Here is a 26,419-nt window from a genome sequence, read left to right as displayed (position 1 = left end):
CTCCCTTCCCCCCCCTCCACCATCTCTGCTATACCCCGCTCTCCCCTCCCCCGGCTGTCCCGCCCCCTCCGTCCCCTCCGCCCCCCCGCCTCCGGCAGCCCGTCCGGACGGCGCCGCAGTTGTACCCGGCGAAGGTGGGGCTGATGGGCAGGTACTGGAAGATGCGGTGGCGGCGCAGGAAGTCCATGCCGAACGGGAGGTCGTAGGAGCGCATCCCCTCCAGCTCCGAGGCGCTGGGGCCCGAGCCCCTCTTCAGCTTCCGGATCCCCCTCTCCTCCAGAGTCCCTGCAGGGGAGAACGTGTAGTATAACGGGTAAGAAGCTGGAGTTGTAACATAAAGGTCACGGGTTCGATTCCCTGGTAGGACACTGTTGTTGTACCCTTGAGCAAGGCACTTAACCTGCATTACTTCAGTATATATTCAGCTGTATAAATGGATATATGTAATGTAAATGCTGTGTAAAAAGTTGTGTAAGTTGCTCAGGATAAGATATTCTGCTAAATGCCTGTAATGTAATGTAAATGTAATGGCTAGGGCGGGGGCTGGAGTTTGGGTTGAAGGAAAAGCAATGGCAATATTTCGTATGACTAGGCACGGGTAGTGAACAAGCCAGTGGGAAAAGCAATGCAAGATCACTTGGGTGCTGGCTTTCAATGAGGTGTTGGGTTGCAATTAGCAATTTGGTTGCAACTTGCGGTCAACTGATCTGCAGTTGCCTGTCTGGTTTGCTTTGCACTTCGAATGACCGCAGTGAGTAAAAGGTAGAAAGTCCATGGAGATAAGGTACAGGAGGTACTAGAGAAACTCTGTTTACTATGTGAAATGTGACAGTGAACATGCAAACATTCTAAGAGATTAGATCAATGCCACGAAAAAACAGACACCCACCAGGAATAGTGTTATCCAGCACAAATGCCACCGAGCCCCCTACAAACATGGCCGTCGTGAGAAGAACATTGAGCACTTGGTCAATCTCCACAATACCTGAGAAAGAGACAGAGCAGAGGAGAGGGTGACTTCGCTAGTTCCTTTAAAGAAACTTTTTCATTCTTTTACCCAGTTCACGTAAAAAAAAGAATCAAATCCTACGTAAAAGGAGTGTTTCAAAGAAGGAGAATGCCGGAGCTACTATGTGCATGAATGGATCTTCTGACATGTATACCATTAGTGTAGGTAACATAATAATTTTATGATGTATCATTATCAAATAAAGAACAGTGCAAACAAAATACCCGTCGGGGTTACTTTACAAATATTTTTGGGGAAAACAGCCAGTTTGGCCATTAATGGTATGCATTTACCGGCTGAAAGGTAAAACTGGAGCGACACCGATAAGCCTGCAGTGTAACAGGAGAACAGGAGGCCTCCCTACCCGTCACCAGGGGGTTCTCCTTGAGGTAGCTGGGCAGCACCAGGCCGAAGAAGATGGAGAAGCCCAGGACGAAGAGGTTGCGCGAGGAGTTGAGGTCGACGAACTGCAGGTTGGAGAGGCCCACGGCGGTGATCATGCCGAACAGGGTGCAGAAGAGCGCCCCCAGGACGGGGTCCGGGAGCGAGGCGAAGAGGGCGCTGAACTTCCCCACCAGGCCCAGCACCAGCATGAGGGCCGCCCCGTACTGGATCACCCGCCTGCTGCCCACCTGGGGGAGGGGCCCAAACCACACACCCTCAGCCGGGGGGGACCGGAGGACCCAGCCGCCCACAGGCCTAACCTGAACCAGCCGTATCTGCACAGGCAAACTGCTGATCCAGGAAATAGCTGACAGCTGGATTAATGAGTCACAGGATTGCCTGAAGAGTGGGTCTCGCAGGGTAAGCGCGCGCGTCAAATTGGAAAAAGATTAACTAACTAGTGAGATACAAAACTTTTACTGCAGCCTGTCAACTGACAAGCCAGGGTGCCTGCCTTCTCCAAACAAATATTTTTGGATGTTTTAGAAAATTCTAATCACATATTTATGATATTACATCTTAAAGGGTTTTTAATTTTGCATCCCTCCAAAAGAAAAGACTCAACAAACATCTATAGCTTGATTCCTTTTGATGAGCTAGTAGCCCCAGGCAGCTAGTCCCATCAGCCTACCCTTGGCAGTAACACATTTCCCACTTCAAAAAAACCGAACACAACCTCCATTGTGGTTTACTGTCTGTGAAGGTTTCTTTGTTGCCATGTCCATCAGTGAATGAATTGGGCATGTCCAATCAGACTACAGTATGCCATGCCAGGAAAAGTCATATTTCTTCCAGACATCGAGTCATAAAGACTCAGGTCTGTAACAAAGACTACAAGGACACTGACTAATCAAGCCGGCTCCTGGTGTATGTGAGACTACTGCTGTTTCTATGGAGATGACGATGTTCTGTCTCTAACAGACTGAGGTGGATGAATGAGCATGACCAACACTCTCTGGGATAATCAGACTTCCAGGCCATCACGGTAGGGCACACCTTGGTGATCCCCAACACCCCGATGTTGGGGCTGGAGGAGGTGGAGCCGTTCCCCGTCCCAAAAAGCCCGTCCAGCACACAGGACAGTCCCTCGATGAAGATGCCCCTGAAGGAAAGACAGAAGGTGAGAGAGAAAATGAGAGTGACTTAAACAGGCAAGTGGATACACAGAAAGTTACAGACCAATGCGGGTTATAACTGCCACTTTAAGGGGGTCAAATTCCACCACTTCAATCATTACAGTTCTGACCACTCTTCATTGCAGGTAAAAGGAGTAATGTATGCAGTATCAATCCTGACGCACACAGTGTGGAGCACCTGTTGAGTGTGTAGGTACCCTGTCTCTGGCACTGTGTGGAGTACCTGTTGAGTGAGTAGGTACCCTGTCTCTGGCACTGTGTGGAGTACCTGTTGAGTGTGTAGGTACCCTGTCTCTGGCACTGTGTGGAGTACCTGTTGAGTGTGTAGGTACCCTGTCTCTGGCACTGTGTGCAGTACCTGTTGAGTGTGTAGGTACCCTGTCTCTGACAAAGTGTGGAGTACCTGTTGAGTGTGTAGGTAACCTGTCTCTGACACACACAGTGTGCAGTACCTGTGAGACTGTAGTTACCCTGTCTCTGGCGTACCTGTTGATAGCGTGGATGGGGGGCGGGGGGGCACAGGACAGGCGGGCGCAGGCGTAGTAATCCCCGATGGACTCTATGATGCTGGCCACCACTGCGCTTAGCATGCCAATCACCCCAGCTGCAGTCACAGTGGGCACACCCCACTGAACTGTGAGCACACACAGGCTAACCGTTACTGTCCATTATTCACACACACAAACACACACACACACACACACACACAAGCGCACACACACACAGGCTAACCGTACGTCCATTATTCACACACACACACACACACACACACACACACATATACACACACAAACACACAAACACACACACACACACACACACACACACACACACAAGCGCACACACACACAGGCTAACCGTTACTGTCCATTATTCACACACACACACACACACACACACATACACAAACACACAAACACACACACACACACACACACACACACACACAAGCGCACACACACACAGGCTAACCGTTATTGTCCATTATTCACACACACACACACACACACACAGGCTAACCGTTACTGTCCATTATTCACACACACACACACACACACACACACACAAGCGCACACACACACAGGCTAACCGTTACTGTCCATTATCCACACACACACACACACACACACACACACACACATGCACAAGCACACACACACAGGCACACACACACACACGGACACACACACAGGCATGCCCACACACGCACACCATTACTCTCTATTATTCACACAAGCACACACGCACGCGCACACATGCACACAGGCACACACACACACACACAAGCACAAGCGTGCGCACACACACACGCACACACACAGGCACAGTTGTTCCCTATTATTAACACACACACACCCACAGGCAAACACACAGTTGCTGTCACTCATGCACTGCATACTGCTGGTGCGCATTACTACTGTCAATCACCCCACACAGGACACACTCAGCCCCAGCGCCGCACACACCCCGGGCAGCACAGGGCCGCCGCAGACCCCGGTCCCCATGGGGCCAACTCACAGGGGTAGGGCACCTTGAACCAGGGGGCCGCCGCCAGGACGCCCTGCCGGGCATCCGTGCGGGCGTAGAACCCGTACTTCTCCTTCTCCGGCGGGAAGACGTCCGTCACCGTGAAGATGAAACACAGCAGCCATGACACCAGGATCGCCATGATGATCTGTGCATGAGAGAGAGGGAGGGAGAGGGAGAGAGAGATAGAGAGGAAGTGGGAGAGGGAGAAGGAGAGAGGAATAAAGGGAGAGGGAGAGAGAGAGGAATAAAGGGAGAGGGAGAAATAAATAAAGGGAGTGAGAGTGATACAAAAACTTTGTCACAAAAAAGAGTGCATTTTGGTCAAAAACCCAACATACTCTTGAGAATATGCAGTCAGAATATCTCTCTCTGTCGCCCATCTCCATAGGCTTCTATATGCAAGTGTACTGACAGATAACCCAGTAAACATCTCTAAGTAAACGTAAGGAGAGTGGAAGAGCGCACCGGGAACATCTTAAAGAGCTGCAGGCGGTACGAGGTCCAGCCCTTTTTGGCCCTGTAGATGGGCAGGGGCAGCTGCACGTTGCGGGCGTACTGCGAGAACAGCAGCACCAGGAAGATGGTTCTAGAACGAGAGAGAACCTGCGTCAGTTCCACACCAGTCACGCGTCCGTGTCTGTTACACCATGATTCTGATGTCTGACTCAGTGTGTTGCTCTAATGCCATTCCCCATCTCAATCACTGACACACTCACAGCCAGGGATGAAATAATAGGTATGAAAACTGTGACATCACCCTACCAGTAAAAAAACACAGAAGAGCTCCACCAATTACGAAGTCCATTAGAAACAATCAGCTGAACAACGATGATGATGATTGGTGGATACTACTTCCTGCTAATACCCACAGGGAGCCCGAAAGTATAGTCAGATGCCCACAGCCCCACTCACAGCATGGCGATGCCCCAGTGCTTCCCTGCCCTCTCCCCGGCCGCCTGGAAGCCCGACAGGCCGATGAGGGCCACGGTGGGGGTGATGGTGAGGGGCCCGATGTACTTGAGCAGGACCCCGGGGAGCCCCAGGGCCCCGATGCACACCTCGATCAGCGACGACACGATGATGGCCCCCTGGATCTGAGAGGAGGGGGGCGGAGTTACGGATCGATGGCCTTCCCGGAACTGACACTAAACCTCACAGCTGCCCGGTTCTTCTCCATCACTCTGTCACCAAATTACATTTCAAAGCAGCTCAAATTCGATTGGAGAAGGCTAGCGTTTAGCACGAGCAGCGGTACCCAAACAGCTGAGCGATGAGCAGCGAAAGGTCAATGCCCAATAAACATTATTGACACACCTTGAGACAAATCCACTGCAGCGGCTGAGGAGGCATTTAAATGAAATCAGTGGGGTCACACTGACACAGAGGAACAAACGGAAAAACTATTACAGAGTAAAGCAACAATACATCTCTTTCCCACTCTCCATCTCCCTCTCTCTCTCCCACTCTCCCTCTTCCTCTCTCCCACTCCCACTCCCATTCTCTCTCTCTCTTTCCCTCTGTCTCTCTCCTACTCTCTTTCTCTCCCTCACTCCCACTCTCTCTTTCTCTCTCCCACTCCCACTCTCACTCGCTCTCTCACTCTCTCTCTTCCTGTCTCCCACTCTCTCTCCCTCCCTCCCTCTCCCACTCTCTCCCTCCCACCCCTCTCTCCCACTCTCACTCTCTCTTCATCTCACACTCTCACTCTCTCACCCACTCTCTCTCTCACCTCCCGTATCCGAGGGTGCCATATGTGCTCTGTGTGCATCAGCTCTGTACTGTTCAGTACTGGAACGGCTAAGAGACAAAAGGGAGGGAGACAATGAACTGAAGTGATCACTCTGAATCAGGTTCTCCAATGTGCAAGTCTACTTTTGTCATATATAAAACTAAACAAAAAAAATTATTACTATATTTTTGCCCAAATGCAGCTTAACATGACAGATGAAATTCAGGAGAACCTCTCCTGGTTCGAATCAAATCTGGAGTGTGTGCAGGTCATACCAGAAAATGTGTTTAAAAAAAGGTGTGTGGGAGGCATATGTGGGATGCATGCTAGATCTGTGAGTTTTTGTGTGTGTGTGTGTATGTGCAGTGTGTGTGTGCGTGTGCAGTGCCTGTGTGCATGTGAGTGAGTGAGAGAGAGAGGGAGAGAGATGGGGGGTGTACCTGTATCATTGCACTTCCACTTGTCCAGGGAGAGGATGGCACGGGCGGGAGCCAGAAAGGCGAAAGCACTGGCCTGGAAGAGGGGGAGGCTGGAGGGAGAACAGAGAGACGGACCCCCATCAGCACCCCCGACAAGCCAAGCTCTCACATGGTGCAATACCACCACCTGACCACAAGGTGTCCCCACAGGCTACTCAAGCGGAACATGGCCAAAGACTGAGGACCGGAGAACATATCTGATTAGAGCAGAGGTGCTGGCCACTGCCAACCCAAACACGCAGATGTCTTCTTTTTTTAATTGAAAGTAAAATTATCACTCAGAGGTCTTCACATGGAATTAGATGATGAAAGCAGAGTTTTCTGGGTATAATGTATCAAAGGATCATTGACAAATGCAACTGAGATAAAGGTACGATAATAAGCAAAACAGAGCAATGAAGCAGTTAAACATAGACTGGGATCATAAAGGCAAATCAATATAGCGGAGAGGCAGTACATACATCAGCTAAATATTTATCTCTACAGAGGACAAATTTATTGTATTTTTAGTTTATTGCCTTGCAGGTGTGCGCGCACAAACAAGCGTCTTCCCTAATGGAACTGAAATCAGGAGAGTGGGAGAGATAGAGAGGGAAAAGTGTGCGGAGTCTATTCTCGACCTCATCTGGCACAGTGAGTCACCAGATAAAACAAGCCTCTGCATCCACAGCCCCCCCCCCCCCTGCCCCGCACGTTACCCTGGATACGGTCTTACGATTTATCAATACGTGCGGGAAAAAAGGAGTCACAATGACGCGTGCACAAGAATGAAGATACGATCTGTCCAGGCCCCAAAACGGCTTCCGAACGACGTCAGTATCAGGAAGGGATTGAAATTAAATGGCCCCTGTGCCATTTTAAGGCATATCTAACGGCCCGAGGCCCTCAAAGCCAGTCAGTCCTGTAGCGCAGACATTACCGATCCCAAAAAATTAAGACTAGGAGCTGCGCGCAGTCGACACTGTGGGTGCACTGTCTCGCCTTGGCCTGTGGCTCAATGCCGCACAACATGCAAATCGACACCGGCCAAATTAAAATTGACCCACTTTGCTTAAATCCATGTTGCAGCCTGCCTGGCTATGAACTCTGGTCATATCCTAGCCCATGTGCTCCAAGCTTTTGCTCAACAGGTCAAATGTTCGCAAGCATTTTGTGTTTTTTTTTTCTTCTTTGGGTGGCGAGTTCATTTTTTGGATGTACAACTATTTGAACTTGTGCTCGCGCCTATTCAGGCCATCCAAATCCCAGGGATATTTCCGGTGTACGAGCCAAACCTTTTCAGTGAACTGCCGATTAAAGACGACACAGTCAGGGGTGCCTTGCTGTCTGTGCTCAGACTGATATTCAATTCATACTTTCCATTTTTCCCATCATCCTACGAAATGTGATCGTGCAACTGAAACTGACCAGAACTACTCTCAGACACACTTAATTATATATGGGGGTAAACTGTAATAAAATTACACCGTGTAATAAAATTTATATATTAAATAGAAACCTCATAAAAACTGAAAAGAACAAAGAAAAACGGAAAAGGCTGCCACTGTATGACTCTACCAGTGTGGCAAGTACACCGTTGAGGAGGTTAACATTAATAACGTTAAGTGTGACACGTGATCAAAGACAAAGTGGACAGCACAATAGCTCTGACTCATCAAGAACAGCGATGTCATGACAGGTTCTCATGTGGCTGGTTGAGAAACTCTTTCAAGAGTCACAGCTAATCCACAACAAGTTGAGTCATTAAAGTAATAAAGCAGTCACTCTGAAAAAACACCCCACTGGCATGAAACACACAGGAAAAGGTTATAAAATTTCTCCCTGCAAATGGTTTTTAATTCATTTTTAAAAGTCACTCTGAATAAAGTCCCTGTCCAGTTTAAATGTATTCACGCCAGTTACGCAAAACCGCGTGAAGAGCTGTGTGTGCGTCACGGGGAAAGGCACAAGGGTCTCGTCGTCCCAGAGGAAATGCTAATTAAATGAATGCTAATTAAGGCATTCTTAGAGGCATTTCCCAGCCGCAAAGCGCATGCACTTTTTCCACTAATCCACCTGAACCAAGTCTGCTTAATTACATTCCTGTTAGAAACAACGAAAATAATGCTGCCACACCCCTACCTCTGTCACAGAGACATCTGCTTTAGAAATTTCCGGAATTCTGAATCCCAGAGGCACATTTCTACGAAGCACTTTACACTGGGAGACTATATCCCAGAGAAAAGCACCTCCCAGATTCATCACACGGAATGGAAAACATGAATGGGTAGTTGTCATTTTGAAGGATCATTAAATGTTTCCATAAGTTTTCTTATTTTATTTTAATAGGGATGTAGAGTGAGCTGCTGACAGCTATACACTCATCTATGTGTCTGCAAATCAGCTCCTCACTCAGTAGCATAGGTCCAATACACCCAACATAGCAGATAAGTGTTAGTTAAAGAAAACCTGTCCGTCATAGTTATGGATGTTTCGCACGGTGTCATGGTGCATGGTGCCCTGCCCTTCTACGCACCGGCAGCCGAATGTAGTCTGGAGCAGGGTGGTGATGCCTACGCAGAAGAAGATGGTGCCAATGAGCTGACTGGTGGCCCACTGGTCGAATCCCACGCACATGGCCTCCACCAACAGGAAGGGCACGGCGATGGTCCCGCTGAAGCAGGTCAGGTAGTGCTGTACACACAGAGACGAGCCAATCAGGACCAAGACACAGCAGGTCAGGTAGGGCAAAGAAAGAGTCTAGCTAATCAGAACCAAGACACAGCAGGTCAGCTAGGGAAAACAAAGAGTCTAGCCAATCAGAACCAAAACACAGCAGGTCAGGTAGGGCAAACAAAGAGTCTAGCCAATCAGAACCAAGACACAGCAGGTCAGGTAGGGCAAACAAAGAGTCTAGCCAATCATAACAAAGAAACATATAATTATTTTAGATAATATTGTACAGTTTCAGAATTTAGACTTGTTTTATGTTTAATGTAATGTATAATATTCATATTTGTGAATGTGTGTACGTGTGTGTACTGTAAGGTTACCTGCAGGCCCAGGAAGATACACAGGTACCAGGGAGGGGTGTCCTCGATGGTGTAGATCATGTCCATACGCCTGACGTCTACACTGTCAGCGCTGTCCACCGTGTCCGACAGAGAACTCTGCACACACACACGAGCATGAGCACAAGTGCGCACACACACACACTACCATGACAATGCAAAATTTCCTGCAGTAGCACTTCAGTGCACAAAATGCTAAAGCAGTCACTTCTACACGCACTCTGTTAATACGAAATCCAGAGCTAGTGCAGCTGTGTCTATGTCTAAAGTCTAGTTGGTGTATTTGGTCAGAACTGAGAGACAAGGTGTGAGCCTATCACAGATTTCTAAAATGGAGCCCAGTACACCTGCACAAACATTCTACTGAAAATCTGATCATGATCCCCTCACAAACTGGGCTACAGCAAGTCACTTTGATTTGGGCACAGAATAATAAATTACAGTAATATACATACACCGCATATTCACAAATGATATGTAGACGACAATAAAATGCCCCCTACAGCACAATAATAGTCCAGCAACCTGAAATCTGCAAATTCTTTGCCGATGTGTTGTTCTAATACTTTTTTGCATTCACAAATGTTCGAGGAATATTTTTAAATGATTCTTGGAAAAAAAGGAAAAAAAACCTGTATAAAAGCCTGTGCCGAAATTTGCTTGCTTTCCCCCTTGGCCAGGCGCCAGGTTTTCAGTGGGTGGGGTTAACAGGGTGTTAGTTAAAAAACTAAAACCAGTGACATGTTTCCTACAAGTATTATCTAAATGACGCACTTGCCACTTTTGTGTGGGTAAGTTGGAAATGTCCAAACATTGCCCCTTCTCTGGATGCGGAGAAAGCAATACGCTTAATTCTTTTCACAAAAATGAAGAGACCTACAGGCACTGAAATATTACAATAACCCGTACAGTTAGTGTTAGGGACAATTAAATAGCTATCAAGCATAGCCATGCGGAATCAAGGATTAATTATATCATGGTAAAGCCTAGTTTATGTTGCTTTCTTTTGTTTTGTCCAGTAGTGTAAGGTTACTGCATGGGATGATCTGGTCTAACCGGGTCTAACCTAGCTAGCGAAGAGGAACATTTTACATACGACGTTTCTTATGGACATGAGTGTTTATGAGCGCAGGATACACGTCCACCCTGTGGGTCGCCAAGACCAAAGTTGTCCAGCTGTGTTATAATGCGGTGAAGGAAACATGACGCTCACATGACAATTTATGGCACGGCTGACTGAGCAAGCGCTTTCACTTCTGCGTTTCACCAGATCAGATTATCACACAGCAATATCCGGCGATTGTGTGGGCCTGTATGAAGCCCTCTAACGTGAGCGCGGAATAGCTGAGCCGCCCTGCAGGCATTTCACAACAGAAAGGAGGAAAGTGCTGAGTCAAAGTGACAAAGAGAAAACAAAGAGCGAGGGAGAGAGAAAAGGAGAGCAGGATGGCGAGAATGAAAGAAGAGAGAGAGAGAGAGATAGAGGGAGACAGAGAGAAAAAGAAACAGGTGTTCTGGGCCACACTTGGCCACTTGAAACTGGAGACAAGCATTAGATAAGAGAAAAATCAAACAGAGGGAAAAAAGAGAAGAGAAACCTATGCCTGTGAAGGAAGACAAAATCCTCACGGAACACAACCCTTCCTCTTACGTAGCGTTTGTTCAAAGATGTGACCACATAATCCTCCTTACTGTTGCTCCTTCTGTACCATCACAACAAAACGCACTACATTCGTTCATTAAAGCCGAATTCCATTTCAGTTTTGTTTGAGTTGGGTTTTTTCCGATTCATTGTATTTTAATTATATTTGGGTGTCCAACCGAGGAATTCTGTTCTGTGTTGTATCATCTAGGTTTTTTTGGCATTGAGCTTATAGGGGTGCTGGTTCTAAAAACAAAAATGTGTTTTTACATTGAATTTTCACACTACATACCTAAGAAGTCACAAAGCCATAACAACCTGTGCAGTCGCACTTGTGTTCTTTAATTTAAACATGAACTGACTGCATTGTATTAAGTGCACAGGTTCTACATGTCTCCATTCTAATACATTGGTGAACTTTCATGTAATTTATTCTTCAGTAATGTTCCAGAAACACACAGGCAGTTGCTTGAATAGCAGGCAGAAGTGCGCTGTGGGGTTCGCAAGTGTCGGTGTATGAAATTTGAGTCGGTGCATTCATACGATACGTGGGGAAACAAGGTGGATTAATGGTGAAATCCACACACGGAAAAACGGAGGACCTCCCTGCTAAGGTGACTGCTGCATTCACCAGTGACTTCATGTAACCCAAGGGTACAAATCCAGTGTAATGTAACCCAGCGTAATCAGTGTAATGTACAGGAGGAAAGCCACTGTAGATGGTGGAGATGGCACGGGCTTTCTGCAGCAGTACAGCGCGCGGTTCTCTCACCTTCTCTCCGCCATCCTTCTCCTTGGTGTAAATGGCCATGAGCTCGGTGTCTTCGGCGTCCTGGTCGGCAGCGGCCTGACTCACCCCGTTTACCACCACCTGTGTGCCATTCAGAGGGTGCACGTGTGTCAGTCAGTACCCTGCGTATAAAGGGTTGCGCACTGCACTCTTAATCTGACGGCAAATGTAATGCATGCAAGACTTTGGCACGGCGACTGTAACCTCAAACCTTCATGCGTTCAGCTCTCGATGAAAAACATCGGGAAAGTATTCATAACGGAAGTAGGCTGTGTTTTCACTCATATTTTTGACATATCAAGCTTTGGCTAACCAAGCTTTGGCTAACCATTTGGAACTTGCATCCTAGCAGATCAGCTAGGATGCAAGTGCCATATGTTAGCTTTTACCATTGGGAGTTTGAACCGTGTACACAGAGTAGTTATGAGAGCATGTCATTTTAGAGGCCACACCAGAAAGTAGAGCAAATCAACTAATTTGCATCAGCCATCTTGGGCAACCTCTGAAACAGAAGACACTGAATAACTGCTTTGTGGAGCTCGTATAAACTGGCCCATTAATCGATTCCATAATCTGTGAGAAAAATACAGGGCACTGGCATTGAGCAGTTACAGGGTGTAAAAGAGATCCCTGTTGTTAAGAACTTTGGGGCCCTTTATATAATTAACTGTGCGGTCCTTGCATGAAAAGGACATTTGTATAAGTGGAAACATTATGAAAGAAGCAGGACTGTTAAAAATGTCCAGTAGAATACTGAGTTAATAATGTTTTGTGCCAGTTTCTCACTTAGCTTCAAAATGTTCTGAAGAAAGGGAGGTTGAAAGGAAGAGAGAGAAAGAAGAGTATTAATAAACCTGTTGGTGAAATAAACCTGAATTACTGAAAAGGATGTGTGTCCTCATTCTTTTAAGTCTTTTTAATCAGCTTTTTCCCTCCTGATTCTGATACATGAATGACGTCTCTCCCCGTGCTATCTGCACCTTGAGCAAGGAGCGCCGCGGGTGGGCGTACGCGTTCCTCCAATGGGCTTGCCCATGAGCGCGCTATACGGTAACGCAGGATAGCAACGGCCAATCACAGCCGAGGAGTGGCACAACTCCCACTGAAAAAATAAAGGTGGTTGCCGGGTGCATTGTTGAAAGGAATGAAAGAACCCAGAGGAATCTCCATGAACCCCACCTGACTCCTCCCTGGAGCACAGGGTATGTTGAGCGCCTGTGGCCAACTAAGACACACGAAATGATGCGTGACAGGCCTGAAACTCAACAATAGAATTATGTCACATGTCATAGGAAAAAGAACAATTCTGATTGGACGGCTGAAAATTTTTTTTATCTTTCAGACCACGAGGGATGGGAAAGGCATGAAGTGGGAAGAGAGGGGAACGGAGTGATGGACAGGGAGGCCGCAAAGGCGACGAGACGGAGGCGGAGAGGCGGAGAGATGCCGAAGACGGGAGAGCGAGGGAGAGGAGAGGACGAGAGACCGGGAGGGGGAGAGAGAGAGAGAGAGAGTGGGCGGCAGCAGGTTAACGGAACGTGCCGGCACTCTCCGGTTGCCGTGGCACCCAGAGCGATGCGATCACCGCTCTCCCCCGTCCTAAAACCGTACCCCGCATTTACAATCACTCCGGGGGGGCTCGACCGCACGCTCAGACACCCACGGTTACAGCAGCTGGACATGATCACTGGGTCTCTGTGGGATGGGTTACTGTAGGATACTGCACTTCTCCCTGGTGGCAGAATTTCAACTCCAAGAGCACCGATCTGAACCCCCGGCCAAGAGACGAAGGCCTTAAATAATATGCCTTGATCCGATAAATGATTGATCATTAACAATGCTTTTCATTGATATGTCTTTAAAGCTTAAATGACCAGAAAGACACATGGAGAATGGCAATACACAAGGCACCTGGGTACAGGTTAAGACAAAAAATAATCACAGGTATGGGGTAAAACAGATAGACTTGGGTAGAACAGACAGATTGGGGCATGTAGCCCTTACAGGAATGGGGTAGAACAGACAGATTGGGGCATGTAGCCCTTACAGGAATGGGGTGGAACACACAGAATAGGGCAGAACAGACACATTTGGAGTAGAACAGGCAGACTGCGGCGTGCATCACTTACGGGAATGGGGTAGAAGTCCGCTCCACGTTTTCCCTCCTCCTCGTACCTCCCCGGCTCTCCTCCGGAATCCATGGACTTGGAGGTGCTGTTCTTCCCCACGCCCATTCCTCCCTCCGCCTCCCTCCGGCCCTCCCGCCCCGCGGCGCCCTCTGTCTGCGGTCCTAAAAGTTCGGGTCTCTCGTTCAGCTCGGACTCATGCTCCAGACGCTGGTCGGCGGGGTCGTCTGCAGCGAGAGAGAGAGAGAGAGAGAGAGAGGGAGAGAGGATTGCTCCTTTCGTCAATCCTTCGCCCGGGCCCGTGGCTCTCCCCTGCTGGCAGCTGGCATTTTTTGGGGGTGTGATCGGGACTGGCACATCCCGGGTCTGGACAGCTGTGCCCTGCTACGCGGTGAGTGAAACAAACGGCTTTACAGCGAAACAGTATAGCGATACAGCGCGAGAGCTCTCTCCAGACCGCGGGGCAGTGGGGAGGCTGGGGAACTTGAGAGAGGAGAGTGTCGTTACTGCTGGGCAGTTATCGGAGAAACAGAAGAAAGGGTAGGGATCATGAGAAGGAGGGGGGTAAAGGAGGTAGGGAAAGGGAAGAGGAGAGAACAGGACGAAAGGTGTCAGGAGACGACACAAAGGGAGGAGTGAAGGTTGAGCGGAGAGGAGAGGAAAGGGGGAAAAGAAAGAGAGGAGAAAAGGGCCCGGGGGGGGAGGAGGGGGCACGACTGTCGGTTCATCTCTCTCAAGAGGTCTGCGTTTTTCCTGGTGTCACGTCAGCTCCAGTTTACTTGACATGTGGCTCTGAGGTCTGTCTCTCTCTCTCTCTCTCTCTCTCTCTCCCTCCCACGTCACTGCCCCCCCAACCCCTCCTCCTAATAATCTGCCTGTCCGCTCTTGATTTATCTCCTCTGTTCTTTTCCGCTTTCCCTCCATTTTCTCCCCGTGTAATCTCCCCGTCTCCGTCCTGACGCAGTGCAGATGGAAGCAGTGTGTGCTGGGATGTGCGGTCCGTGCGTATCCGCGGCCGCGGCCGGCTAAAGGAGCAAGTGGGACAGTGGCGGGAAGTACCTAGTTCACACATCGCTCCGGCCAAGCGGTGCGCCCCGGTGCATCTGTTTGGACTGGGTAAACTAGGAGAGGAGATGGGGGGGGGGCAGAGAGGGAGGGAGGGAGGGAGAAAGAGAGGGAGGGAGGGAAGGAGAGAGGGAGAGAGAAAGAGAGGGAGGGAGAGAGAGGGGGGAGAAGAGAAGAGAAATAGGGAGACAAGGGAGAACAGGGAGAGAGAGGAAGGAGAGAGAGAAGAGAGAGAGAGAGAGAGAGAGAGGGAGGGAGGGAGACAAGGGAGAAGAGGGAGAGAGAGGGAGAAGGAGAAAAAGAGAGGGGGAGAGGGAAATAGATTAAGGTTGGATGAGAGGAGGAAGGAACAGGGAAGGGGTGAAAAAGGGGGAGCGAAACGTGTTAATTTAGCATCCAAAATTCAACCATTATGCATCAGAGGCCTGAGCTGTAATGTGTCTGAAGGTTTATACTCAGCCAAAAAAACACACTGATTAATTCAATTTCAAACCCCAGGCCTGTTGTCCACCAAATTTTTCTTTCACAGGAAAGAACAGGTAAAAGATACAACCCGTTTGAAACCATGTAATTAGCTCTTGATTAGCTCTACGTCTACGAATTCTCAAGGATATTGAGAGTTTCATGCAGAAATGACAAGAAATCTTGACTTTTTTTCCAGTTCCTGAAACTGGAACCAGGTTTATTTGGCTCAGGACAACTCCCATGTGACCAGACCCATTCAAAAAAAATACTGCGGAATCTATTTTGAAGATTTCTTTAAGTCATAAAGTCATCTCAGAGGACAATCTTTATGCCAATACAAAACACCACAGAAAAAAGCAAAATGTTATATAAATGTTGAAAAACAGCATTCTCTGTCCCATTTCATCAACCTTTGAAGAATGGCCTCCATTTGGGAGCTATACAAAAACAGTCCATTTCCATCCATTCAACTTGCATACGGACTAGCAGAGCGGATATGTTTAACCAGTCTGTCTCCACGCGCTAAACTTAGAGAAGAAACTTTGACAGTGGTGTCAGCCTACAATGGGGCCCTGGCCTCCTCACCGACATCCGAAACAAGCTTTCCTACTCAAATGCGCCCACGCATTTGCATGTTGAAGTATCAACCCATGAACAGAAACGAGGGTCACTCATATGGACTCGGCCCTGAGCTGATCTGGTGTTCATATAAACACGGTCAATAAGGTGTGTAAAATGGGTGTAAATACAGTCTTTGCATTTTCTTAGTGACTGGGATGCTTGTATGTTTTGCGATATTCAATTTCAGTTCGACATGAATAAATTAAACGTACAAAATTGGTATTAAAGTATCAAGCAACATAAACATTCAGCAGTAGCGAAGCACACAGATAATGTAAAAGCACACGCATTTTGGCATGTGAAATGTACCGTGTATAATGTAGTGACACTGCAAATGGAATTTAGCGAAGTTCAGTGCAGTTCTTTCAGTAACATGTTCAATAACATGTTCCCTGCCGTCCCCCTCCCTCCCCGATTTGGAGCGATACCCTCATTTGGCTTGTTGTCAAGGTTACACACAAATCACAGCTTTGCATGTCACCCAGGTGAGCAGTGATTTCACTACGCAGCGGATGCGGGCTGGCAGCCAGGTGGGTGAGGCCCGGCTGGTGACACGCGAGGCTTTTCACTCCGTGGGCGAACGGAAGCTAGCCGTGCTCTTCCCTTCACCGAGGCGGGGGCGGGGAAGAGTGTGCTCCAGGCCTCGTTAAGGACGGTTAATCAGTAACCGTCACGTGAGCTTTCGGCGGTTTACCTACAAAACGTGCAGCAGTACTGTACGTTTACCTTTCTACTGACAGAAAACAATTACATTTCACCTTTTACCTCAGTCAGCCCTTTTATTCCACAGCCTTGGCTGAAGTCACACACACACACACACACACACACACACACGCGCCGCATCTCACGCAGCTACATTTACATCGGACGCAGCGCTGCTAAAAGATTTCAATAAACTCTCGACGATTAACTCTCCAGGCTGACGTCACGTAGGCTGGTCAACTCAAACACAATCTCGCAGTCGAGCAGAGAGAAGAAAATGAGTGACCTGCACCAGGGAATTCACGTCGTCCGTCATCAGGAGATGTAAAGTAATCTGTGAAAGGTTTTTTTCTGTTGTGTGATTTCTCAATGGGGCGTGAGAGAGGGAGATTAGGGCTGAAAGCAGGGATGGCACGCCAGACCCCGTTACCTGGACACAGAAGCCCGGAGCCTTCCGGTGCGAATGACTTAGCGCGTGTTTATGTGCCATTTCGGTGAAGACGTCACTGAAACCTGACTTCACAATCTCGTGAACATTCCCCTGCTAGTACAGCAACTCCCATAGGTCTCAGGTGCAGATGCCACCATGACAAAAGCGTAGTTTCTGTCAAAGGATGACGTCCATCCATGATGTTCAAATTCCAGCGTGTAAAATGTGAAGACAGTTACTGCCACTTTTAACCAGTGTGTTAAGCCCCACTATCTTTATTGTGTTCCAACGTCAGTGTTCACAGATTTGTCGTTGACCCACGTGAAATTTGAAGAGGGGGAAAGTTCACCTGCTAGCGTGCCAGAGGATTAACTGTTATGCTTATATGCCTGGTTATACAGAAAGCTTTAAAGCTGGTTAAGACCGGAAAATCTACAGCCTGTGCATATTGTACAATTACAATAATTACTATAATGGATATAATTATTATCTCGTTTAAATGAGGGTTAACAAATTTCAGCCACCAGACCACAAGCTATCACACTACATTTCCCTGTGGTAGTTTTCCAGCTTGGCACAAGACAACTACTGTAGATGTTCAGGCCTGAAGTACTGTATGTATGCTTAAGTAAAAGGCCCTGCCTTTCAGAATGCCAACTGCTTTCTTTCAAAGGCATCAGATGCAGTGGCAATTTGAGAAAGTAAAGGCACAGACAACTGGATTACACTGAGCACGGTTTAACAGCAGCAACCTTTATCTGGCTATTGAGCTTGCTTTATCTTTGATAGTGGTCCACAGCCTGCATTTGCTACATGCTAGGCAAAGCACAACGAAGGTTCAGCCAGGTTCAAAGGCTTATTATAAGATGAAGGATGCCATTTTCCCTTTTTTGTGTTCATAATACAGTCACCGCAGCTAGTAAAGGCGTGGTTTCATTAAGGACTGGACAGTATTAGTTTGAAAAGGGCTCAGCAAGCATACTCTGTACTACGTTAAATGATCAAAAATTGTACATTAAACGCTCTTGAGTAAGTAAAAATCTATACTGTGGTGGTCTGGTCAGCAGGTACAAAAGTATGAAACGTGCTAAAGGCAGATTGCTAGCAATCTTACCTAGCTAATTTACCTGTAATTACATTAGTGAGCATGCCAGCTAATGTCAATGAAGGAATACAGCAATGAAAGCTTTAAAATAAGGACAGGCTATGAGAGATATGATGTATGCACATCCAATGCAGTAAACAAATCACTGCAGTTGCAGACAATAGGACCGTTTTAAGGGGAAGTGCGACGCACCGCTGCAAGCCATCGGTTAATTATGCTAATTACGCCATCAGTTAATTATGCTAGCCAAGATATGACTGATGGCCAATTTATGACAATTAATATGGCAATTAATTTCTTGCTTCGTATGGCCATTGCTGCAATCCTGGTGCAATGCAATGATAACACCAAGGCCCACGCTGACACTTCTGTGCTGGATCAGACTCCAGTTTGCTGTCAGCATGGCAGTTGAGCTGCCGTTAGAACAGTGGTAACCAACCCTGTTCCTGGAGATCTACCGTCCTGCAGGTTTGCATTCCAACCCGAACAACGCACACCTCATTCAGCAGCTAGAGATTTCACTGAGCGGCTAATTAGTAGTCAGGTGTGCCATATTACGGTTGAAATGGGAACGTACAGGATGTTACTGCGGGTCTCCAGGAACAGGGATGGTCACCACAGGTCTAGACACAAACCACTCCGGTGATGTCATCCGCGAGACGACTTGCCTGCAAGCGAAAGCCAAAATATAGTATCTTGGTCATTTTAAGGCAGCCACGCCCAAGCCGTGAACAATGAAAGTTTGGCTTCAGTCCAAGTCTGTCAATACGTTCATTACTTCCTGTGAAACATAGAGCTCGGGGCAGTTTTCTGCCTTTTGTAAAGGTATCTACGTGACAGACGACACATTTACACGGCCATATTTTCTATTTATTATTAATGTGCAGTGCTTTCTTTCAATGGCTGAAAGCTATAACTGCAAGTATAGGCCAATGCATCTGTAATGATGTCATAAAAGGAACTTTAACTGTATACTTGTCCCATTACTCCCCTGCCTCCCTTTGGTGTTTTTTTCCCCCGTTAAACATTGTGTTGAAAACAGCCTCATCAATAGTTTTAACGAAAGAATATTGATAAGGCACAGTCTCCAACAGCAGTCTGACAACACCGAAGCCTTGATTTTCTGCTTGGTCCAGAAGGAAGAGCGCCCCCTATTGGCTGATCAACAACCTCCAGAGGCAACACAGTTCTCCAAGGCCTCCCATCCCTGCGCCAACCAAGCCTCCATCCCCTACAGTTGACTATAATCGGCACACAATGGCAACCTCACTTGCCCGAAGACGATCGTTAACAAAGCACCTCCTGTTATCGCGCGTGTAATAATCAGACAGTATCAGACAGACGGAGGCTGGCGGCTCAAGGCTCCAGTTCAATATCCGTTCGGTCCTCGATCTGTTCCGCCCGTCCTCGTCACATCTCCTTCCCTGCCCCAGATAGGAGCCGTAGCTCATGTTACCCATCATGCCCCTGAACGAAATGAGGGCTTCCTAGTGTCAATTAGCATTTACATAAAACATAAAGGCAAAGAACTGATACGGGGGGGGGGGGGGGTACACATATGTTTTAATTCAATAAACGGGTTTCCCTTACAGACGGCACACTGTGTCCTATTCAGCGACTGCTATTCTGGGGACGAAACCCAATTAGCACGTAGCTCCAAAGGCAGAAGATGTGAATGAAGCTTTGTGTGCCTGTCAAAGCAATGCCGTACTTAGGCTGAACTGTGGTCCTGTGATTAAATCTCAGCACAAGCATTTCAGGAAAAATAGAAAAACCACAGCTATAAAAAAAACTGGAGAAATCTATCACCTGAGAGTCAACAGAGCTGCATCAAATAAGACTGTGGTAATAACCTAAAATGGGTAATTGTATTATAACAGAATTATCTTCTACATCAGGTTTAGCACACTTACTCAAAACCACTTGACTGACATTTTAAGCATCGGTAAAACACTGTGCAATGGAGTTTAAACTGTTTTGTTTATCTAATGAAGTTTTAATTTAGAACAGTCACTCTCACGTTTGAGTTTTTCTAAAAGCATCAACGCTGAAGCTTCCTTTCCGCTAAAGCTTTCGATCAAAGCCACCGTCGGTCCTGACCGGCAATCTCGCCACGAACAGAGAAAAAGTGCGGGATCAACGGCGATCGGAAAGGGTCAAAGAGCGAGAGGTCAAAGGTCAGGGTTAAGAGGGTGTGTGCTGGCGAACGGGACGAGAGCCTCCCCCACAGCTCGGGGGCGCATTGGCCAGGGGGTAGGGCAGACGAAAGACACGCAGCAGAGGGGGCCCCAAAGGCAGCCGTCTGTACCCCAGGACACCAGATGAGGCAACATGCCACGGGCACAGCATCTGCACAAGCCCAGTAAACAGTGGCATCCTGCCACGGGCACAGCATCTGCACAAGCCCAGTAAACAGAGTGGCATCCTGCCACGGTCACAGCATCTGCACAAGCCCAGTAAACAGACTGGCATCCTGCCACGGGCACAGCATCTGCACAAGCCCAGTAAACAGAGTGGCTGTGGCATGCTTCACACTGGCATGCTTCACACTCTGTCAGCTTCACAGAGTCCCCCGGCTTCACACCCACAGCGCACATTACCGTACGTCCTCTTCCCAGTGCACCGGTTACGCGCGACTGTGGGGAAAAACAACTTCGGACAAATGCGTCATTCGTTCCCGACAGAAATGTATCAATGATGTCAATTTGGCCAACGCATGTGCCAAGCAACTCAGAGGGGAAGGGAACATCACCTATGATGAAGCCAATGTGCTGTCACTTCACAACCCAGCCCTTGCACTTAGTAAAGAAAAGGGCAGCTTAGAAATAACTAAATGCATTTCAAACCGCCTTAATGAGGAAACCTGATTTACTAGACAAAAGACTGCTCGTATGTCGTTTGTTTTATGTAATGGCAGCACAGAGGTTGGGGATAAGGATGACCCTGCCCAGCGTTCAGTGAAGGCCTTTCAAGGCCGACCAGCACTGTGCCCGTATCGTCGTATTCCTTCTCTGAGTATTCCACCCAAACAAGGCCGTCATGCTAATTCACGCTAGTGTCTGCTCCAGTCTGTAGGCACCACGGGATAGTTGCATCTCAGTCCTTCACTTTGGTGAATGTGACACTATGTATCACCATGCAACAAGGTACCTGCTGACCAGACCACCACAGTATAGATTTTTACACTTACTCAAGAGCGTTTAATGTTCTATTTCTACCTCCTTTTATATTTTCCACGCTCTTGATTCTGTTACTGTGTACTGTCGTGCTATAGAGTAAAAATATTCCCCCCTGGGAATCAATAAAGCTTTTGTATATCTATCGATCTGATCTTTGTCCCAGCCCCCCCTCGTCATTCTGAATGCTGTCCATCAGTCCTGACAGTCAGACGAGCTTTCATCTCCAACAGCACAAGAGAAACCATGACACTGTGCATACCTGCGAGCGGTGGTTACCCTTTCCCAAACGGATAACCCACCGTCAGTCCGGCCTGTTCGCCCAGTCGGCTTACCGTTTGACGAACGCGGTTCTCCCCGAGCAGGTAACGGTGCGATTCCCGTCACCTGGAAACCAGCCCCCGCCCACCCCGGCACCACCTCCGTGCTCTTCCTCACGTCTGATTCAAGCAAATATTTATTCTCTTCTTCGCTCTCCCTCCGCGTGACACGAGACTAACGGACGGTCGCCTCGTAACCTCGCTGGAAAAAGGCACGTGCACACACTCCTGCCCCACACACTCTTACATTACATTACAGGCATTTAGCAGACGCTCTAATCCAGAGCGACTTACACAACTTTTTACACAGCATTTACATTGCATCCATTTATACAGCTGTATATATACAGAAGCAATGCAGGTTAAGTACCTTGCTCAAGGGTACAATGGTACAATACCCGGGAACCGAACCTGTGACCTTTAGGTTACAGGGCCAGCTCCTTACCCATTATACTACACTCTTCAGCACACTTCAGAGTCCTGCCCAGCTCAGTTCAGCTCACTAGCCAATAGCCGTCAAAGACACGAGAGGGGCTCTTATCTCCGTGAGCTCACAGGCTACATACGTCGGTACAGACCACGGCGCTCTAATGGCACCATGTTGCTGGACACAGGATTTAACGCAACGAGCCCCGGGGGAGCCATCTTTACAAAGTGTACCAGCGGCGCATCCGTGTACAGATGCGAAACGACCCGCCGGGGAGAACGGATCCTTCATACCGAGAGCCAGTGTGGAATTAACCCTTTCTGGGTCGACAGCCATTCGGTTTAATTGGGTTGCAGTTAAACCTAAGGCAAGGGCTTTTTTTCATATTCTGTTTGATTAGCTCCAGGTATAGTGCTGGGATTCTAATGAACATAGACACTTTTAAAGGCACAGGTTATGCCAGATTTTCCTAAGATAAAACCGTATGCACAGCACTATGATGGTGGAGGCACTGTACTTTTTGATTTTTTTTAAATGTAGAGCGCCATTTTTACTCCATGTAAGTCTCAAGAACAATTTACCTGTTCACAACAATTCTTAAGTCTCTCAGACCAGAACGAAACCGTTGCAACCCTCAATTAAGTTAGTACAGTTTAAACACAATGAAACACAAAGACTCTTGTCGAATTACAGAAGAGCATTTGGTGCCAAGTTCCCATTGCAGCGCTACAGGGGGAATACAGTTTCAACAAGGATGTAAAGGGGCTTCATATTGGCAATTTTTTTCATGAGGCACACTTTTAGGCTTGCAATTTCCATTGAAGGTAAAGTGTTAAAAAAATATTTCGCAAAGGGGAGGTACAAAAGAATATGACTACTGTAAGGATGCAGCCATTTCTGGAAGTTGGCAAGCACACTACATAGCTCCCGTGCTCCTCGTCCAGCTTTTGGTATGAGAGCAGTTACACAACAACAAAATCAGACGCATCAACATCACAACAATGCGCCGGGGTGACTAGAGTTTGTGCGAGAGAGGGATGTACTGGAAGAAGAGAGAAAAAAAAAAGGAGAAGGAAAATAAAAGATTAGACCGCAGAGACAGATAAAACAGATTGAGAAAGACAAGTATCTGTCTGGAGAAAAGGGAGCTTCCGTGTTCAAACTAGCCTACCGCTGCTGAAGAGGACTCACTAATGGAGTCAGCTTTGCGCAGCAGGTTGTCTGAACCGGACTTTTTCCTGGATGATTAACCACAGCTTACAGACACGGGCCGCGATGTCCCCCTCCACTCCTCACGTAGCACTTGGTAATGGAAAAGGCAAAGTGACAAAACACGTGGCCGCGAAATCAATTACAGCGAGGGCCAGTCACTGACAGGTCATTGCTCCAAAGGTGGGACACCCGACAGTCTATGTACATATTACAAAACTCGGGAGATTCGAAAATTAAACAGAGATGGAACTGCCTAACAGTCACTGTACACAGAAAAAGTGACACAGATGACAAATGACAAATGTGTACGCTCAGGGGTACTGTAAGGAAGGGGCGGAGGTGGAAGGGGTTAGAATGATTCCAAAGGCCCTGACTGACAGGGGTTCTTCAAAAAATATTAGAACACAGGATTTCATGGGGTGGTAGAGTCCAATATAAAAATCCCAGGTGGTGCTCCCCTGTAAAATGTGCATCTATATGCAAGGCCGTGGGAGAGTGCGTTTCAAACCAAGGCTGTGAGAGTGTGTAGGAGAGAAAATGAGAGGCAAAGCATGCATGTGTGAGAGAGAAAAAATAGAGAGAGGAGTAAAAGACAGAGAAAAGGAGAGAGGGAACACAGTAGAGGCATTACAAAATCATATTAATATTCTAAATATTATTGAATATACTAAATGAGAGGTTGTAAATGAAGCTAAAGGTAAGATCAGCCTTGACATCACCAACAGACCCAGGGTAAGAGGAAGTCAATGACACGATGATGCTAGCTGACATGGCGATGTGATTGCTGGCTGAACATAGAAATCCCAGAACAAACAATTCTTAGATCTCACAGAGGACATCAAGTCATTGACATGTGAAGTCCAGATTAAGCAAACATTTTGCGAGTCTAAGACTCGCTGGTATGCATGTGCAGTATGAAACAATAACGGACATTTAACCAGACCCACAGAAACTTAAGCCTTCTTTGCTATTTTATCCGATTGCATTATATAACCCATAGCCTACTGTATGATGAACTGCAGTCCTCCAGTGGGTTGCCATCCCTGCCACACAAGCTCGCAAAAGCACACTAGGGACATGACAGCCTATTACTGCGCAAGACGCACGGAATATAAATTTATAGATGACCCAAGGTTTGACTCGTATGTGATGAACTTGTCAGGTCGATGTAACATAATAACCGTCGCCTCCAACCGTCCCTCGCGAGTCAAGTGCAATTCGGCGAGAAATACTACACCACGTTGTATTGTGTTAATAAAACATGCTCAACCACATTTTTAATCGGAATCGTTGATAGCATTTCTCACCGCGTTGAGATGGTTATTGTTGTAATGAATAATTTCAAGAGGTTGAGCGTTCTACACTTTCACGGCTAAGCACCAGTCCAATATCGCCACTGTGTTGAATTTGTAAGTAGACTACAAATAACAAATAATGAAGCATAACGACTGTTTCTCACTACTGTATCTCACTAATATACAAATGTTCTAATTAAACACCAAGCCCTGATATAATGATTGATATAATTCACTCGTCTTTAATGAGTTTACGACTCCATAACGCCAAAGAACAGAGCTAGTGCTTTAAGTGGTGTTAAATACAGATCAATGGCAAATAGCCTATCCAACATGGCTTTTTGGGAATGATTTCCACACCATTGACGGTCAATTTCCGAGCCTAAACAATGCGATAACAGCTTAACGCACATGATTTGTGTGTATTAGGTCTGCACATGTTTTACAGTAAACGTAAGGTGTTTTAGCAAGCTGTGACATCTTTGATTCTGGACGTCGCATTTATGAAAATATAAGCTACAGTACGAGTGACGAGAGGTTTATATTTCATATAGGTTCCGTTTACATTAGCCTACAATAGGCCATGCATACAAAAATATAGGCTACCCCTACGCCACAATACAATCTCCCACTAAATTAAAGCAGATTGCTCGACACTCCAGCTGGCGAATTCTATAGGCTACACATTATCGCTAAGTTTGTGCTATAGCGATTTTGATAATGGCCTATGTGGGCACCTGTCAGGAAAGCATAGTTCGATCGTCTATGTTTGCAAGCTGGCTATATGGTAGGCGACCTACTGAGTACATTTGGGCTCGCTGTGGTTCCGTTTGTGATATAGTCGAAGGCAGCTGACGTCACAAACGTTATTAAAATGAATTACTACAGTAAAAAAAGCGGAAACGGGCTTGTTGCGAAACCGCTAGCTACACGCGCTTCTTCAGTCGGATTTTGATCGCGTTCTCCAGTGAGACCGCAAAGTTCACGCACTGTGATTAACTGACACAGCGGCGAACACTCTGAAAACGCGGTCATTACCAAGAATACCAAGTCTTTACTGTATCCTGTCCTGTGTGTAACGGAACTGTAAGCGGGGAGGCGACATACCAACATATATAAGCGGGACAACTCTTAAAATAACTGAACCATAAAAAACTAGTCAATAATCGTACACAAATGCAGACCATTCATTGTTGGCGCGGTGGTAGGCTACAGCTGCGCACGCTGGTCATGACTGACTGTACAGTTCCGCATTTTACTTTGGACCGTTAAGGTGATAGTAAAGGTAGGTGGCAAGCTGAACAGGAAGCTTTATTCTATTCAAATGGATAACCGCATTGTATTAGAAAACAGTGCTATTTAACTCGTAAGCTAGCTTGCTGGTAATATCAAGGATATGCTCACCTGTCAGTGTATGCAGGTAGCCTAAATTTGGCCGTGGCAGTATTTCCCGTGGCTTTTTCTGTGGTTTTAGTCTGGTATTTCAGTAATATACGCAAAACTATTTCGGCAAAATGTTCTGCTTCTGCTCGGTCAAAAGCTTCTGAACCGTATATGTAGTCTGTATCTTCTACGATTCACCCTCAAATACAGAAAGCGCATTGACATAGGGTGAGCGCAGTGAACGGCACTGCGCAAACTCCGACAGAAAGATCCTCCCAACCAC

General features: G+C 47.2%; 1 protein-coding gene across 1 annotated transcript; it reads right to left on the bottom strand.

Annotated features, from left to right (window-relative positions):
• Nucleotides 1-28: 28 nt before the first annotated feature.
• On the bottom strand, nucleotides 29-26,382 carry slc23a2 (solute carrier family 23 member 2). Its single transcript, XM_064297513.1, has 16 exons — nucleotides 26,158-26,382; nucleotides 14,995-15,056; nucleotides 13,939-14,162; nucleotides 11,792-11,890; nucleotides 9,360-9,476; nucleotides 8,843-9,000; nucleotides 6,289-6,377; nucleotides 5,849-5,916; nucleotides 5,032-5,213; nucleotides 4,585-4,705; nucleotides 4,108-4,264; nucleotides 3,076-3,223; nucleotides 2,450-2,555; nucleotides 1,374-1,641; nucleotides 890-985; nucleotides 29-285 (listed from the first exon to the last, which is right to left on the bottom strand). Exons 2-16 carry the CDS (start codon nucleotides 15,005-15,007, stop codon nucleotides 29-31), a joined length of 2,103 nt encoding a protein of 700 aa, XP_064153583.1. The 5' UTR covers nucleotides 15,008-15,056; nucleotides 26,158-26,382.
• Between the last annotated feature and the right edge of the window lie 37 nt (nucleotides 26,383-26,419).

This window comes from Anguilla rostrata, chromosome 10 (assembly GCF_018555375.3).
Source record: "Anguilla rostrata isolate EN2019 chromosome 10, ASM1855537v3, whole genome shotgun sequence".
In the NCBI taxonomy this organism is placed as follows: Eukaryota; Metazoa; Chordata; class Actinopteri; order Anguilliformes; family Anguillidae; genus Anguilla; species Anguilla rostrata.
This window is presented reverse-complemented; position numbering and strand designations above follow the sequence as displayed.

Excerpts from the sequence above, each read along its gene's own strand:
- slc23a2 (XM_064297513.1), bottom strand. Across the intron at positions 9,001-9,359 it reads GTATCTTCCTGGGCCTGCAG|CACTACCTGACCTGCTTCAG; the intron begins GTAACCTTACAG and ends CTGTGTGTACAG. Across the intron at positions 3,224-4,107 it reads GTTCAAGGTGCCCTACCCCT|TTCAGTGGGGTGTGCCCACT; the intron begins GTGAGTTGGCCC and ends GTGTGCTCACAG.